This window comes from Maniola jurtina, chromosome 5, assembly GCF_905333055.1.
Source record: "Maniola jurtina chromosome 5, ilManJurt1.1, whole genome shotgun sequence".
Classification (NCBI taxonomy): domain Eukaryota; kingdom Metazoa; phylum Arthropoda; class Insecta; order Lepidoptera; family Nymphalidae; genus Maniola; species Maniola jurtina.
Genome location: NC_060033.1, coordinates 6,041,118 through 6,054,944, shown reverse-complemented (window position 1 = coordinate 6,054,944; position 13,827 = coordinate 6,041,118). Strand labels below are relative to the sequence as shown.

The 13,827-nt window shown below is 36.9% G+C and overlaps 2 protein-coding genes across 2 annotated transcripts; one reads left to right on the top strand and one right to left on the bottom strand.

Annotated features, from left to right (window-relative positions):
* The first annotated feature begins 235 nt into the window (after positions 1-235).
* On the top strand, positions 236-1,731 carry LOC123865817 (serine protease inhibitor 2.1-like). Its single transcript, XM_045907054.1, has one exon. The coding sequence runs from the start codon at positions 288-290 to the stop codon at positions 1,476-1,478; it is 1,191 nt and encodes a 396-aa protein (XP_045763010.1). The 5' UTR covers positions 236-287; the 3' UTR covers positions 1,479-1,731.
* Positions 1,732-3,837: 2,106 nt separating this feature from the next.
* Positions 3,838-13,314, bottom strand: LOC123865812. Its single transcript, XM_045907048.1, has 3 exons — positions 13,199-13,314; positions 9,643-13,060; positions 3,838-6,165 (listed from the first exon to the last, which is right to left on the bottom strand). The coding sequence occupies exons 2-3, from the start codon at positions 12,101-12,103 to the stop codon at positions 4,037-4,039; spliced, it is 4,590 nt and encodes a 1,529-aa protein (XP_045763004.1). The 5' UTR covers positions 12,104-13,060; positions 13,199-13,314; the 3' UTR covers positions 3,838-4,036.
* Between the last annotated feature and the right edge of the window lie 513 nt (positions 13,315-13,827).

Sequence of the window (13,827 nt, the reverse complement as noted above, 5' to 3'; positions counted from 1 at the left end):
TTCGAGGAATTTCGACTACGTACGGATGCAGACAAAATTAAAATTAAAATAATGAAGCTAGTTAAAAGTACTCATCTGTTTTGTGTTTACAAGAATTTATATTCAACAAAACAAAGAGCCGAAAAAATATTATTACAAAGTCATCAGCTAATTTATATTTATCTTGATTAATGTTTCTGAATCATGGTCTGACTACTATGACGTCAGCTTGTTTTGGTATTCATAATGGAGACTTGCGACCGCCTTGGTCAGTACCTCGCAAAGCCCTGTAGTGTACAAACGGAACGATGAAGTGCATAACGTTTTTTATATTTACGATCGCGTCGTGTTATGCTAACATAGAGTTTAGTGCAAGGCCAAGAAATTTTAGCATAGAACTATTATATCATACTCAACGAGAAACAGATGGGCATGTTGTCATATCGCCCTTTGGAATATGGAGCTTGATGGCTGGTGTAGCACTTGGAACGTCCGCAAACAGTAGAACAGAACTAACGAGAGCGTTTATTTTACCGTCTAATCAAAATGAGATTATAAATGGTTATGCGAACTTAACTAAAACAGTGCTGGATCCATCCACAAAAGGAGTCACCTTATCAACTCGAAACTTTCTTTTCCTAGATAATGGTTTCAACATATTTGACGATTATAGAAGAACGCTGACAACAGATTTTGGTGCTATGATTAAAAATCTAGATTTTAAAGACCCAGCATCAGCTGCTCGTATAGCGAATACACTAATTGAAGACTCTGGTGCATCTGTTTCAAATGTGCTGCGTTCAGATGACTTCGCGGAATCAAGGATGATCTTGACCAATGTAATTTCATTCAAAGGTCTATGGTCATCGCCTTTCAACACATCGGAAACGACAGTGGAATCATTTTATGACGAGAATAAAAATGTGCTTGGCAAAGTGAACATGATGTATCAAAGAGCGCCATTGCCTTACTCCCATATAAAGGAAATGAAAGCCTTTGTATTGCAGTTGTCATACGGTAATGATGGAAAATATTGTATGCTAATTGTTCTACCGTACCCAAAAGTTAAAGTTACTGATGTGTATTCCAAATTCGCAACTATATCATTCAAAGAGATATTCGACAAAATCGATAACGACGTGAAAGAATTCGGACTGGAAGATGTCGACGTGAAATTCCCTAGGTTTAAAATAAGCACAAACCTTGTTTTGAACAAACCGTTGAACCAGATGGGTGTTTACGACATATTTAATTCGAAGAAGGCCAACTTTCAGAAGATAACAAAGGAAGAAATATATATTTCCGCGATAGTACACAAAGCGGACATAGAGGTCACGGAGTCTGGAACCGTGGCTTCGGCTTCTACGTCGGCGTTTTTCGCAGATCGCATCTCCACTCCAAATTTCGAGGCCAACAGGCCTTTTATATACTTTGTGATGGAAAAATCGACCAGTACTGTGATATTTAGTGGAATTTATTCTAAGCCAAGTATTTTTTAGATGACGTAACTCTAAAGTGTTTTTGTAGGAACATTTTTTGTACTTGGTTAGGTAGATATGTGTATGAAAATTATTGTCGTTTTGCAGTTTGCGCTATTTGATGCTTATTGAAATAACAAAAATACTAGTCAGTATTTCTGTTGCTTTTGTTGATTGTGATAATATCATCTTACTTCAGTGTAATGTGAACAAGACTGAAATATGTGTGTCATGAAAATATGTATTTGTTAATTAAAATTATCATAAACATTTACATATTTGTTTAGTTTTTTAGTAAACAAGCTTTTCACGGTGATGTAGGCTTTTCTCTAAAATAAATAATTATAAAGGTAAGTAAAGAAACAAAATATACAATACAAAACACCTATCTGATTTATGAATTATCCGTTTTTTTAACACACTGTGAAATTCTATTAGTTATTTTTTTGTTATAAAGCAACCATTTATCAATAATAATATCATTTGACTCTTAAAAAATCATAATAGGCAGGTTTCCTTGTGCAAAATCATTCTATTTAAAGGTACCTATGTAGCAACTGGTTTTATCTGAACAGGTTTTATTCAACATATGGATGAACTTGGGATATGCCCACTAACATTATATTATACCATGATACTATATTATTTTACCTATATATTTTTATTCAATATAATTTCGACTATCCATTTGGACGTTTAACTTGAAAATCTTGTAATTACCTTATGACTAAATACGAGAGTGTTTCCATTATCGTTTCAAGCAAGGTGAAAGTTTTACGCAAGAGCTTAAATTTGATATTTATACAAATAAGATAAGATATTCTCTCTTTTCTCTGGACTGGTTCCTTCGTTGTGCGTGTACAAGATAAAATATATTGGTATCTTAGCTATCGAAAATGGAGCTCTTATACTCGATGGCGGACAGTCTCCAAAAAAAGAAAATGAGGGCTACACTTCTTATCTCCATTTTGAATTTCGAACTTTTTGAAGTTTATATATATACCTTTCTCTGTGGTTTTTATATACTACGTACCTAATTACTTTAAACAAGCTTCTACCACGGTGTTACGATCTATAAAACTGCGCTTCTGCCTACATAATAGCTACTACTACTACTTACTACTACTAACGATCATAAAATGGACTCAAACAACAAATTTAATGCCTTCTAGCATTAAACATAATGACAAGGGATCTACTAGGCAGGTACATAATATTATACCTACTTAACAAAAAACCGCCACCGACCACGACCTCCAGATAAGAACATGCATGACATGGATTTTCCCATTATCGTTAAGTACAATAATGGTGTTACGCATGCCTCATGACTGGAAATAGGTACCTACTTACCAAACCTACTTATTAAATTACATATTGACTAAGTAGTTAATCCTGGCATGCGTTGTAACTTGTAAGGCCTAAGGCCTTTTTTTACCCGACTACGGCAAAGCTGAAAGGAAGGGTTATGATTTCAGCAGTCTATGTATGTATGTGTGTATGTTTGTATCCAGATTCTGTGTGTTCCACCGTAGCGCCTAAACTACTGGGCCGATTTTGATGAATGAGGTGTCAATCGATTCTTTGTAATGGCCGGGGTGGGTATAGGCATACGAAAAAAATTGGCCTGACGGATGTTACATCAAAAAAGTGAGGGTCTCAATTTTTTTTTACGAAAGTAGTTTTTTTAGAAAATGTCCAACGAAAGAGGAAAAAATTCTGAGTTCATAAATATAAATATAGTTATTATTAAAATATACCAAGCAACAGAAACCCCATTTTACTATAATTTAATTCGTTTCGGAGAGCCGTAACAGATGGCGCCACTAGCTGCTTACAACGCATAGTTCATAGAATTATCACAAATATCACAATATTTACAATTAAGTACATATAATAATATTAATAAATAAAAGAGGTTATGACGTAGTCTCTTCATTTTTAATTAAGGTAAAAATGGCTAATTAATAATAACTATCTCGCTCTAGCAACGCGGAGGATTGTTAGTACTGGTTGCGTTTGCGGTATTTGAGGCAGGGGAAAATTCGAGTGGCAGTTTATAGAAATGGCGGACGAGCGTGGCGGCTAAAATTTGCTGGACAAAGGGAACAAAGAAAGCACTTACAGGACAAGTCTCTTCACTTCTTCTTAATTTCAGTCTTCCCTTCTTACGGTTCACAGCACAGCACTCCACTTTATTTTGGCTCGATTTTTGCGTGAAAAACGTGGGTTTATTTATTTGCGCGCAGCGCGTTGCGGTTTACACACGATCGATCGGTGACATGCGGTTTTAGCGACTGGCGTTGAATCTTGCGTGTGCGTTTTCGAATGTACGCGAAGGGACAGAGTGCGATGGATAATTAAGGTTTATAGGAGTGCGAGAGAGAGGGAATTGGCGCAAACATAGCTCCCGCCCCTTGAAACGTCGTTTCAAGAAAACACTATTAAATAAAGAGTATATAAAATTAAAATATCCATGACTAGGACAGCGATTAACCTTACTGAGCATTAATTATCTAAGAGAGATTAAATAGTAATAACTAGAAACTAAAAATATAAATTGCGTAACTTAGAACAGATTAATTATTAAGTTCAACAGGAAGTGGGCATAAGCGCACTACAGGTCGTTCGAGTGTACCATTCTTTGTTCTAACTAAAGCGACTCTAATACGGCCATCTGGGCCTGGAAAGACTTTCTCGACTTTGCCTAACGGCCAGTGCAGTGGTGCGCAATTCTGATTGATTAAAACTATTGTACCGACTTTTACTGGTCGAGATTCCGTATTCCATTTTGCTCGAACCTGTAGCGTTTGTAAATATTCTTCTCGCCAGCGTTTCCAATATGATTGTACTAATTTATCTAAAAGCGAAAAGCGTGAGAGTAAGCGAGAATTTTCATTAGCGACGTCTGCAGCGGGCAGAACTTGGAGAAGTGTTGTATTCAGTATGCGAGCGCGGACGATTCTCCGTGTGGAAAGGATCCAATATTTTTTGCGTATTAAATATAATGTGAGTTGCGAACCAGCGTGACAACTAATGCGATGAACGTATTCGATTATTAAATTAACAATATGATCCTTGCTAGGAAGCAAAATAGGATGTTTATGATCAAACGAAATATCCTTGCAGGCAGATAAACGTCCACCAACGCGTATAATTCCGTCTACTAATATGGGACGTAATTTTCTTATAGCGCGCGGTAAAGCCGTACCTTTGTTTAAGGCTTCTATATATTCAGCGAAATAAACTTCTTGAAGCGAGCGAATGATAAACAATTCAGCGGCATTTAAGTCCTCCGCGGTTATTAATCCGCGAGTAATTATGCGTTTAGAAAAACGTAAAATGTACACAAAGATACGTAGCAATTTCGACCAATTGGACGAGCGTTCCGCGATAGTCAATATAAGAGGCTTTTCTGGTAAGACATTATTTAATACGACTGTTTTAGTCTCAGGTAAATCATTTAAATCTGGAGCGAATTGCTTAACGGGCCAATCTTTACAGCTTTCGCGCATCCAAGTTGGGCCGCTAAACCATAAAGGATGAGAAGCAAGTTGAGCGGGAGTTAAACCACGAGACAAACAGTCACTTGGGTTTTCTTTACCAGAAACGTGGAAGAAGTTTTCCGGAGCTAAATTATTTTGAATTTTCGATACCCGATTAGCGACGAATGTTTTTAGTTTATGCGGACTGGAATTTATCCAATTGAGAGCGACTGTCGAGTCCGAGAATGCGTATGTGCGAGCAATAGTAATGCGAGAACAATAATTTGTCAACACAGCGCGTACCAACTTAGAAAGCAAATAAGCTGCACATAGTTCCAAGCGAGCAAGCGATACTGTTTTAATTGGTGCGACCTTGGACTTGGCACAGAGTAAACTAACAACGATTCCGTCTGGTGTGCTTGCGTGAATATATAAGACTGCACCATAAGCCTTTTCACTTGCATCCGAGAAAGCAATTAAATTTATTTCACAGTTTTGCGTTATACCGATATGTCTAGGTATCGATATTTGAGATAAAATGTGCAACTCGCTTTGGAATTTTAGCCAAGTTTGTGCAATATGTGCGGGAGGCTCCTCGTCCCAGTCAATTTTTAAAAGCCAAAGCTCTTTAATTAGTAATTTTGCGAATAATATTACAGGTGCTACAAATCCGAGAACGTCAAATAACTGAGCAATGACCGACAACATGTTGCGTTTAGTGCATTTCATTTCTTTAGGTGCAAAGTCAAAAGTAAACAAATCTTTATGAGGTTCCCACTTAACCCCTAAAACCTTCTGACTAGATTCGGGTTCAAAGCTAATAGCAAGCGAAGGATGCAAAAGTTCTTTAGGATAATGTTCAAGAAATTGCGATGAATTGCTTGACCATTTTAATAAATCGAAGCAACCCGCTGCGAACATTTCCGATAATTGGTCGGCCAACTCAATTGCGTCTTCTACGGTGTGCGTTGTACATATGACGTCATCCATGTAAAATTGACCTGCATTTATTACGGCAGCAGCTAACGGGTATTTTTTGCCTTCGTCTTCAGCTAACTGCTTTAATGTGCGAAGCGCAAGAAAGGGACTTGAAGCGAGGCCAAAGCATACGCGTTTAAATTCAAATAATTGCAAAGGATCATCTTTGCAAAAGCGATAAAAAATTCTTTGAAATTTATAAAATTCTGGATGAACTTTTAATTGTAAATACATCTGTTTGATGTCTGCACAAATAATAATAATAATAATAATAAAGCCTTTATTCCAATGTATTACAATTATCATTTTATACACAATCACACGAATTACAATTATTAGATTTTATTATGACAATTAGAGGCATCTAAGTATATTAAGATTTACAATTCCCAAAGTTAAGAAAAAATAAATATGAAATAATCACATCATCATACATTTAAAATATTGTGTACATGTCAAAAAATTATGTCAAAAAAATAAAAATAAAAAGTTAGATAAAAGTTATTGATTATCCATTATTATTAGTCAGCCATTTAAATTTTAGTGTCTACCTAATTTAGTTAGTTAATTAATCATGTAAAATAATGTCATAAATTTATAGTGTCACTGTTAGTTATTACATTGTATTATGTCATTGGAACGCCCATTTTTGGGCATAGGCCTCCTCCATCCCTTTCCATACGTCTCTATCTCTCGCCAGCCTGGTCCAGGTGTTTCCCGCCAACTCTGCAATGTCATCGTGCCAGCGACGCCGCGGCCGGCCTCTGGGTCGGCGCGCGTCACGTGGATACCAATGCAGAATTTTTTCCGTCCAACGTCCATCGGTTGCTCTTGCTATGTGTCCGGCCCAGCGCCATTTAAGGAGACATGCTAGTTTTGCCGCGTCAATAATTTTTGTTTTCTTTCTTATTAACTTATTCCTAATTTTGTCTTTTAGTTTTAGGCCTAGCATACTTCTTTCCATAGCTCTCTGAGTAACCTGTATTTTATGTATTATGTCCATAGTAATTGGCCATGTTTGGCAACCGTATAGAAGTGTTGGAGTTACAACAGAGTCTAGAGCTACCTTCTTCAGTTTCATGTCTAAGTGTGACTTGAAAATGTGTTTTAAGGACCAGTATGCCACCCATGCTTTCTTGATTCTCCTTTCCACTTCTTCAGCATAGTGCCCCGTAAAGGATATGGTTTGGCCTAAGTACACATATTCCTCAACATATGTTATATTTTTTTCTTGTATTTGCACTAAATGCTTATCTCCGTTTGTCATTACGCAAGTTTTTTCGGGGTTCATTTCTAAGCCACACTCTCTGCTATGGAAATCTAGAGTTTTTAACATATATAAAAGTTGTTCATAGTTTTCTGCAACAATAACTATGTCATCTGCGAAGCGAAGATGGTTTAAATTTTCTCCGTTTATATTTATCCCTAGGCCATTCCAATCCAATTTTCTAAAGATATGCTCTAAGAGAGCTGTGAAGAGATTTGGAGAGATCGGGTCTCCTTGTTTTACTCCGCGCTCTACATTGAAAACTCTACCTTTTTTCTCGAGTTTTATAAGACCTTTACTTTTTGAGTAAATTTCCTTAAGGACGTTTATGTATTTTGTAGGTATGTTCTGATCTCTCAGGGCAGCCCATAGAGCCTCGTAAAAAATTGAATCAAACGCCTTAGTGTAGTCCACAAACGCTACATACAAAGTTTTTCTATACTCTACATATTTCTCTATAACTTGTTTTAAAGTGAAAATATGATCTAAGGTAGAGTAATTGCTCCGGAAGCCTGCCTGTTCTCGTGGTTGTTGGAAGTCGAGCTCTCTTTTTAGTCTGCCGAGTATGACTTTAGTAAATATCTTGTAGGTTGCCTGCAGAAGACTGATTGGTCTATAGTTATTAATATCTTGGGGGTTTCCCTTTTTATAGAGTAGTCTTATAATGGAAGTTTCCCACTGCTCCGGTATTTTTTCTTGAAGCATGATGTTGTTAAAAAGTTTGGTTAAGGTTGGAGTAATAGGCTCTATCATAGTTTTAATAGTGTCGTTTGTTACTCCGTCTTCTCCAGGGCTTTTCATTGACTTCAGGGAACTGATAACCTGTCGGATTTCGCTTTCTAAAAAAGTAGGAATCTCTACCAAGTCAGGCTCTCTAAATGTAGAGTCTATTTTATATGACTCTGGTAGTTTATATAAGTTTTGATAGAATTCAGTAGCTGTTGTTAAAATTGAGTTTCTATTCGTAGTTGATGTGCCTTTTTTAGTTTTAAGTATTGGTATCCATTCTTTAGTGTTTTGTAAACGTTTATTTCCCCATTTGACAGATCTACGTTTCTCTAACTCTTCTTGCAATATTTTTATTCTATAGTTTTGTCTATTTTGTTTTAAACGTTTCTTTATTTTCTTATATAAATGTTTTAGTTGTTTCTTTTCCGAAGCTGTTTTAAGTGATTTTTCTCTGAGCTTTGTTCTTTCTGATATCAATTTTCTTATATCCTCTGTTAGCATATGTTCGGTCCTATTTTCATTCTTTACTTTTGGTAGTTCATTGACACTTTCTTGGATTGTGCATATCAGATTTGTGTAAGTTTTTTGAATATCATTTGAGACTTCATTTGCCTTTGATAGCTCTATAAAAGTATTTTTTAGATGCTCGCATTCAATGGGTAGGTATCCGGATTGCTTTTTTCGAAACGCTTTTCTTGATTTTTGTATTTTTACATAAACGGAAAATGTTGCTCTAATCATTCTATGGTCAGTTGGATGTGAGGTGCCAATGACTTCTATATTTTGTATTGAGGGAACGTCGCTTTTTCTAACAATAAAGAAATCAATTTCATTTAAAGTTTGTCCGTCTGGCGATCGCCACGTCCACTTTTGTTTAGATTTTTTATTAAAGTGAGTATTCATGATGTAGAGTTGATTTTCAAAGCAGAAGTCAATAAGCCTAGATCCTCTTTTATTTCGGACTCCATATCCCCAGGGTCCCATTACAGTGATATCTTCGGGAGTTGCCTGACCAATCTTCGCATTGAAGTCACCTATTACAAATGTTTTTGAAAGAGTATTTTCCAGAGCTAATGTTATGTCATTGTAAAAACATTCTAGTTCCTCTCCAGATGACTTTTCCGTGGGCGAGTAAACTTGTATGATGGTAATTGAGGTACGTTCTATACAGATGTCTAATCTAGCGACTCTATCTGAAATGGTGTTAAAATTGGTTATATAATTTTTTAATTTTTGTTTAACCATAAATCCTACTCCATTTCTCCCACTTTTCTTTCCTGTGTAGAGTAGAATATACTCGTCATGCTCTACTATGTGAGTTCCTTCTTTTTTAACTTCTGAAATACCTAGTATATCCCACTTAATATTTCGTAGAGCGTGCTCTAATTCTTCTTGACGTCCTATTCCCACAAGAGATCTTACATTGAGTGTATTAATATATAAGCGTTGGATGACGGTAAGGGTGGAGGGTGACGGTCTACTACTCCCTCGGGGACCAACCGGCTTGGGAGAGATATTATTATTTAATATAGGTTTTTCGTATTCTGGTAGGAGAGAGGCCTTTCGTTGCTAAGTTCGTGGTGTTGATATTGTAGGGCTTGATAGAGTGTTATTGGATGTCATGTAAGACTCTATAGTTGTCCTATTCTTTTTATGAACGTTAGAAGAGCTGGGCTGATCTGGTGGTAGAGTCTCGGGAGACGTGTTTGGTTTTCTTTTATTATATCTGCACAAATAGCAATTTTAAATAAGCGAAAATTTAGTAATAGCATAAATAAATCCGATTGTAAATTAGGACCTTTATGTAATAGCGAGTTTAAGCTAGTGTCATTTTCAACGGCAGAAGCATCGAGAACGATTCTGACTTTAGTAGAAACTTTATCGTCGCGTTGAACGCCGTGGTGCGGAATAACGTATTGTACGTCAGAGCAAGTTTGCGTTACTGGACTCAAGTAGTCTTTTTCCAAATATTCATCAATAATGTTATTATAAGCGTCGCGTAAAGAAGGTGATTTTTCTAATTTGCGTTCTAAATAATTAAAGCGTTTTTCTGCGTTTAGCGAAGCGTTACCCAACACACTAGGGTCGGACTTAAACGGCAAAGCTACAATATATCGACCGTGAGAATCGCGTTCTGTCGTATTTTTATAAATATCTTCGCATTCTTGTTCTTCCGTGCTAAGGAAATTACTCTTAGGGGAAGGTACATCCTCCAATTCAAAAAAGTTGCGTAAAGAATTATCTAAGCGTTCATTAGTAATAGCACATAGCGTTTGCGTTTGCGAAGGGGAAACTGATTGCGTTAGCGGGGCTGTGCCCATCAAAATATATCCAAGCGTGGTTTGTAAAGCGTGAGGCATACCAGGCGGAGCCGCAACGCGGCCTGATAGCAGAATTTGCGTAAACATTTGCGCGTCTAAAATCATATCAACCTTACTTGGAAGGTGATACGTATTGTCTGCGAGTGGTACGCTCTCTAAATAATTGAGCAGCGACCTTTCTACTGGCGATGTAGGTAAGTGATCTGTGATTTTGTCAACAATCAACGGCGTGAGCGAATATGATTTATTATTAAAGCGTGAAAATATTGTTATGCGACTTATACCCTTAATTTTGCTAGAGGTACCCCCAAACCCGTTCACAGACGCGGGATGTGTCAGGTTCTCTATGTGCAAATTTAAGCGTTTGACACAATCATTTGTTATATAGTTGTGTTGCGATGCATTGTCAATAAGACATTTGAGAGTGTTTTCTGTCCCACGTGAGTCTAAAGCGCGGACGCACGCAGTTGCCAGCAAAACGGTTGTGCGCATTGGTATACTAGTATTAAGCGAGCAAAGCGAGACTGCAGTTTGACTTTGTGATTTTGTATCCGAAGGGTCCGCAGATGTGCGATCACCCTTATCTGCAGGTGTGCGATCACCCTTAGGTCCAGAAGTTTCGTTTGGACTAGACATATGGAGCAGAGTGTGGTGGTATGGGTTCATACAGGAAAAACAGGATTTATCCGAACGGCATAACCGGTTTTTATGCAGGAATGACAAACAAACTGTGCAGGATTGGTTAGCCTTCACTACCTTATATCGTTCTTGCGGCGTCAATTTTAAAAATTTAGGACAGCGGTAAAAATGTTTGTGCGTATCAGTTTTACAAAGCGGGCAATACTGATTCTTATTATCAACCGAAATAACAAATGATTTAGATGTACTTGAAGAGGGTATATTTCGTGGCGAAGGGATTGTGCGTTGGCGCCAATTTTTATTTTCACTTGGCGTGCGATGAGTGTTCTCAGGAATTCTATCATTTATTTTAGCTTGTTCCTTTATAAATTTAATAAAATTATCAAAAGTAGGTACTTTTTCCGAGCGTATATAATTTTCATACAAGCGGGCAGTCTCCTTATCTACCTTTTTTAAAGCTAAATATAAATAAATAAAGTCAGCCTTATTCTTTATATCCAACTTTTCAAACGCTGCGATTGATGTCCCACAAACATCTAAAAACGAGTTTAAATTATGCGATGATTGTAACTGTTTAAAGTTAAGCACTTGATCTAGATAGCTATAACCTAAAGCGCGGATATCCTGATATTTATCCACCAGTGTTGAGTAAATAAGCTCATAGTTTTCTCCAGCGGGTTCGATTCCAGCTATGGACGTCAAGGCGGTATCCGAGAGTTGGCCTAATAAATAATGCAATTTTTCAGAATTACTAAGATCTTTATTTTTGTGAATTGTGGTATTAAAACATTCATAAAAGATAGTCCATTGTTTTATATCTCCATTAAACTTAGGTAAAGTTATGGGTGGCAATTTTACTTTAGGCTTCCATGACGTCACAACTGGGTAATTATTCGGCGTTGATGTGGAAGGCGCACATTCATTCAACTTATATTGAACGGACGAAAACAAATCTTCGAATGCAATTAAAGATTGAAAATTCGCGACATATTCTGGATTATTGCGGATACGAGCCATATTTAAATCTTTAACAAGGTTTATGTATTCTGTGCGTAAATTATTTATATTAGCGGCTTTCGACAAAAAGTATTTAATTTCATCTTCACTTTTCGTATGTTGCGATGCGTTATAAATAGACTGCATATTTGCAAAATAAGCCCCAACCTGAGCTTCCAAAATTAACACCTCTGCACTCACTTTCGGGGTTGAACATTCTCCTTTCGACATGTTTTTAACTCGAGATTAACCGCGGCACAAAGTAGGTATTCAATTCATATACAATACGTAAAGTGAATAATAAAATAAAACTAAGTAGGTAGATAGAAATAAAATATCCAGCTTACGAGAACAACGTACGTACTTACTTACCGATTCAATTCATACGACCCGTACTCGTAGGTAAAAATTAAATTTTATACTTGAGTGGGTAAGCGAGTATAATATCACGCCTTAGAACAAGTAGGTATAAACTTATTGAAGTCGCTCGTTAGCGTAAACAACATGTACCTATTCCATTCTGAATAGAACACGGCGTACCTACGGTTGGCAATAAAATTATGATATGTAGGTAGGTAAAAGCAACCTGGCGTACGGAATTTACCTATTCGATTTATAACTTATGTGATTCACTTAACCTTTTTTGCGAACTAATTTAGGTTTTGTGATTCGATTTAAATGCACTGCGCTGTATATAGGTACCTACTGCACTGTAAATATTGCACTGTAAGAAAGTCTTTTCTGCGTTTTAAATGATACGATATATTAATATCGTTCTATATAGCGTTGCGTAGTAATTAATACTATAATAAGTAGGTACACTCGATTTTCCCTGTAATTTGCGTATGCGAAGTAAGTAAGTATTGCGACATAAGTAATTTGCGTATGCGAAATAAGTAAGTATACTTTAATCAAGATATTTTACCGAAGGACCTGCGTTGCGTTAATTGCGTGAAATATTATAGCGAGATTGAAGTGGCCAATATTTGTGGCCAAAATTGAATATTATTATTAAGAAATGGTTCCATCCAAGGTTCGTTAAGGACCAAACTTTTGGTTGCGTTTGCGGTATTTGAGGCAGGGGAAAATTCGAGTGGCAGTTTATAGAAATGGCGGACGAGCGTGGCGGCTAAAATTTGCTGGACAAAGGGAACAAAGAAAGCACTTACAGGACAAGTCTCTTCACTTCTTCTTAATTTCAGTCTTCCCTTCTTACGGTTCACAGCACAGCACTCCACTTTATTTTGGCTCGATTTTTGCGTGAAAAACGTGGGTTTATTTATTTGCGCGCAGCGCGTTGCGGTTTACACACGATCGATCGGTGACATGCGGTTTTAGCGACTGGCGTTGAATCTTGCGTGTGCGTTTTCGAATGTACGCGAAGGGACAGAGTGCGATGGATAATTAAGGTTTATAGGAGTGCGAGAGAGAGGGAATTGGCGCAAACAAGTACCTACTATCTACTTGTATAATATCAGCTAATCTATACTAATAAACTAAAATTGAAGTGTCTGTCTGTAATTTCGAAATAACTACCTCATATTAAGCTCATATGGTTATTTGAACGGTACCATAACTGAATCGCACGTTTTTAAAATGTTTGTCTGTCTGTCTGTCTGTTTGAACGGGCCAATCTTCGGAGTAGAGGATTGACCAGGAAGTAACTTAAGCTACTTTTTTAACCGACTTTCAAAAAGGGAGTTGCGTTTTTCTACCTAAGTACACCGAAATCTCCGAGATTTCTGAACCGATTTGCGTAATTTTTTTTCATCGGTAGAGGAATTTTGAGACATTGTTTAATAAAAAATTTGGATTCCAACTCCTCAATCCTGATGCTGCAGGGGACCTGACCACCAAAACTAATGGGATTTAGAAACTGTCGGTTATAAATTGATTGATATTGAAGCTATCTATACCAAGTAAAGACTTAGTCGTTGACCTCGAAGAGCCAAATC

What these genes read in the sequence shown, in the direction of transcription:
- LOC123865817 (XM_045907054.1), top strand. Translation starts at nt 288, where the DNA reads ATGAAGTGCATAACGTTTTTTATATTTACGATCGCGTCGTGTTATGCT.
- LOC123865812 (XM_045907048.1), bottom strand. Translation starts at nt 12,103, where the DNA reads ATGTCGAAAGGAGAATGTTCAACCCCGAAAGTGAGTGCAGAGGTGTTA. An exon ending in TAAAATTGCTATTTGTGCAG is followed by an intron (nt 6,166 to 9,642) that starts ATATAATAAAAG and finishes TTATTTGTGCAG; the next exon opens with ACATCAAACAGATGTATTTA.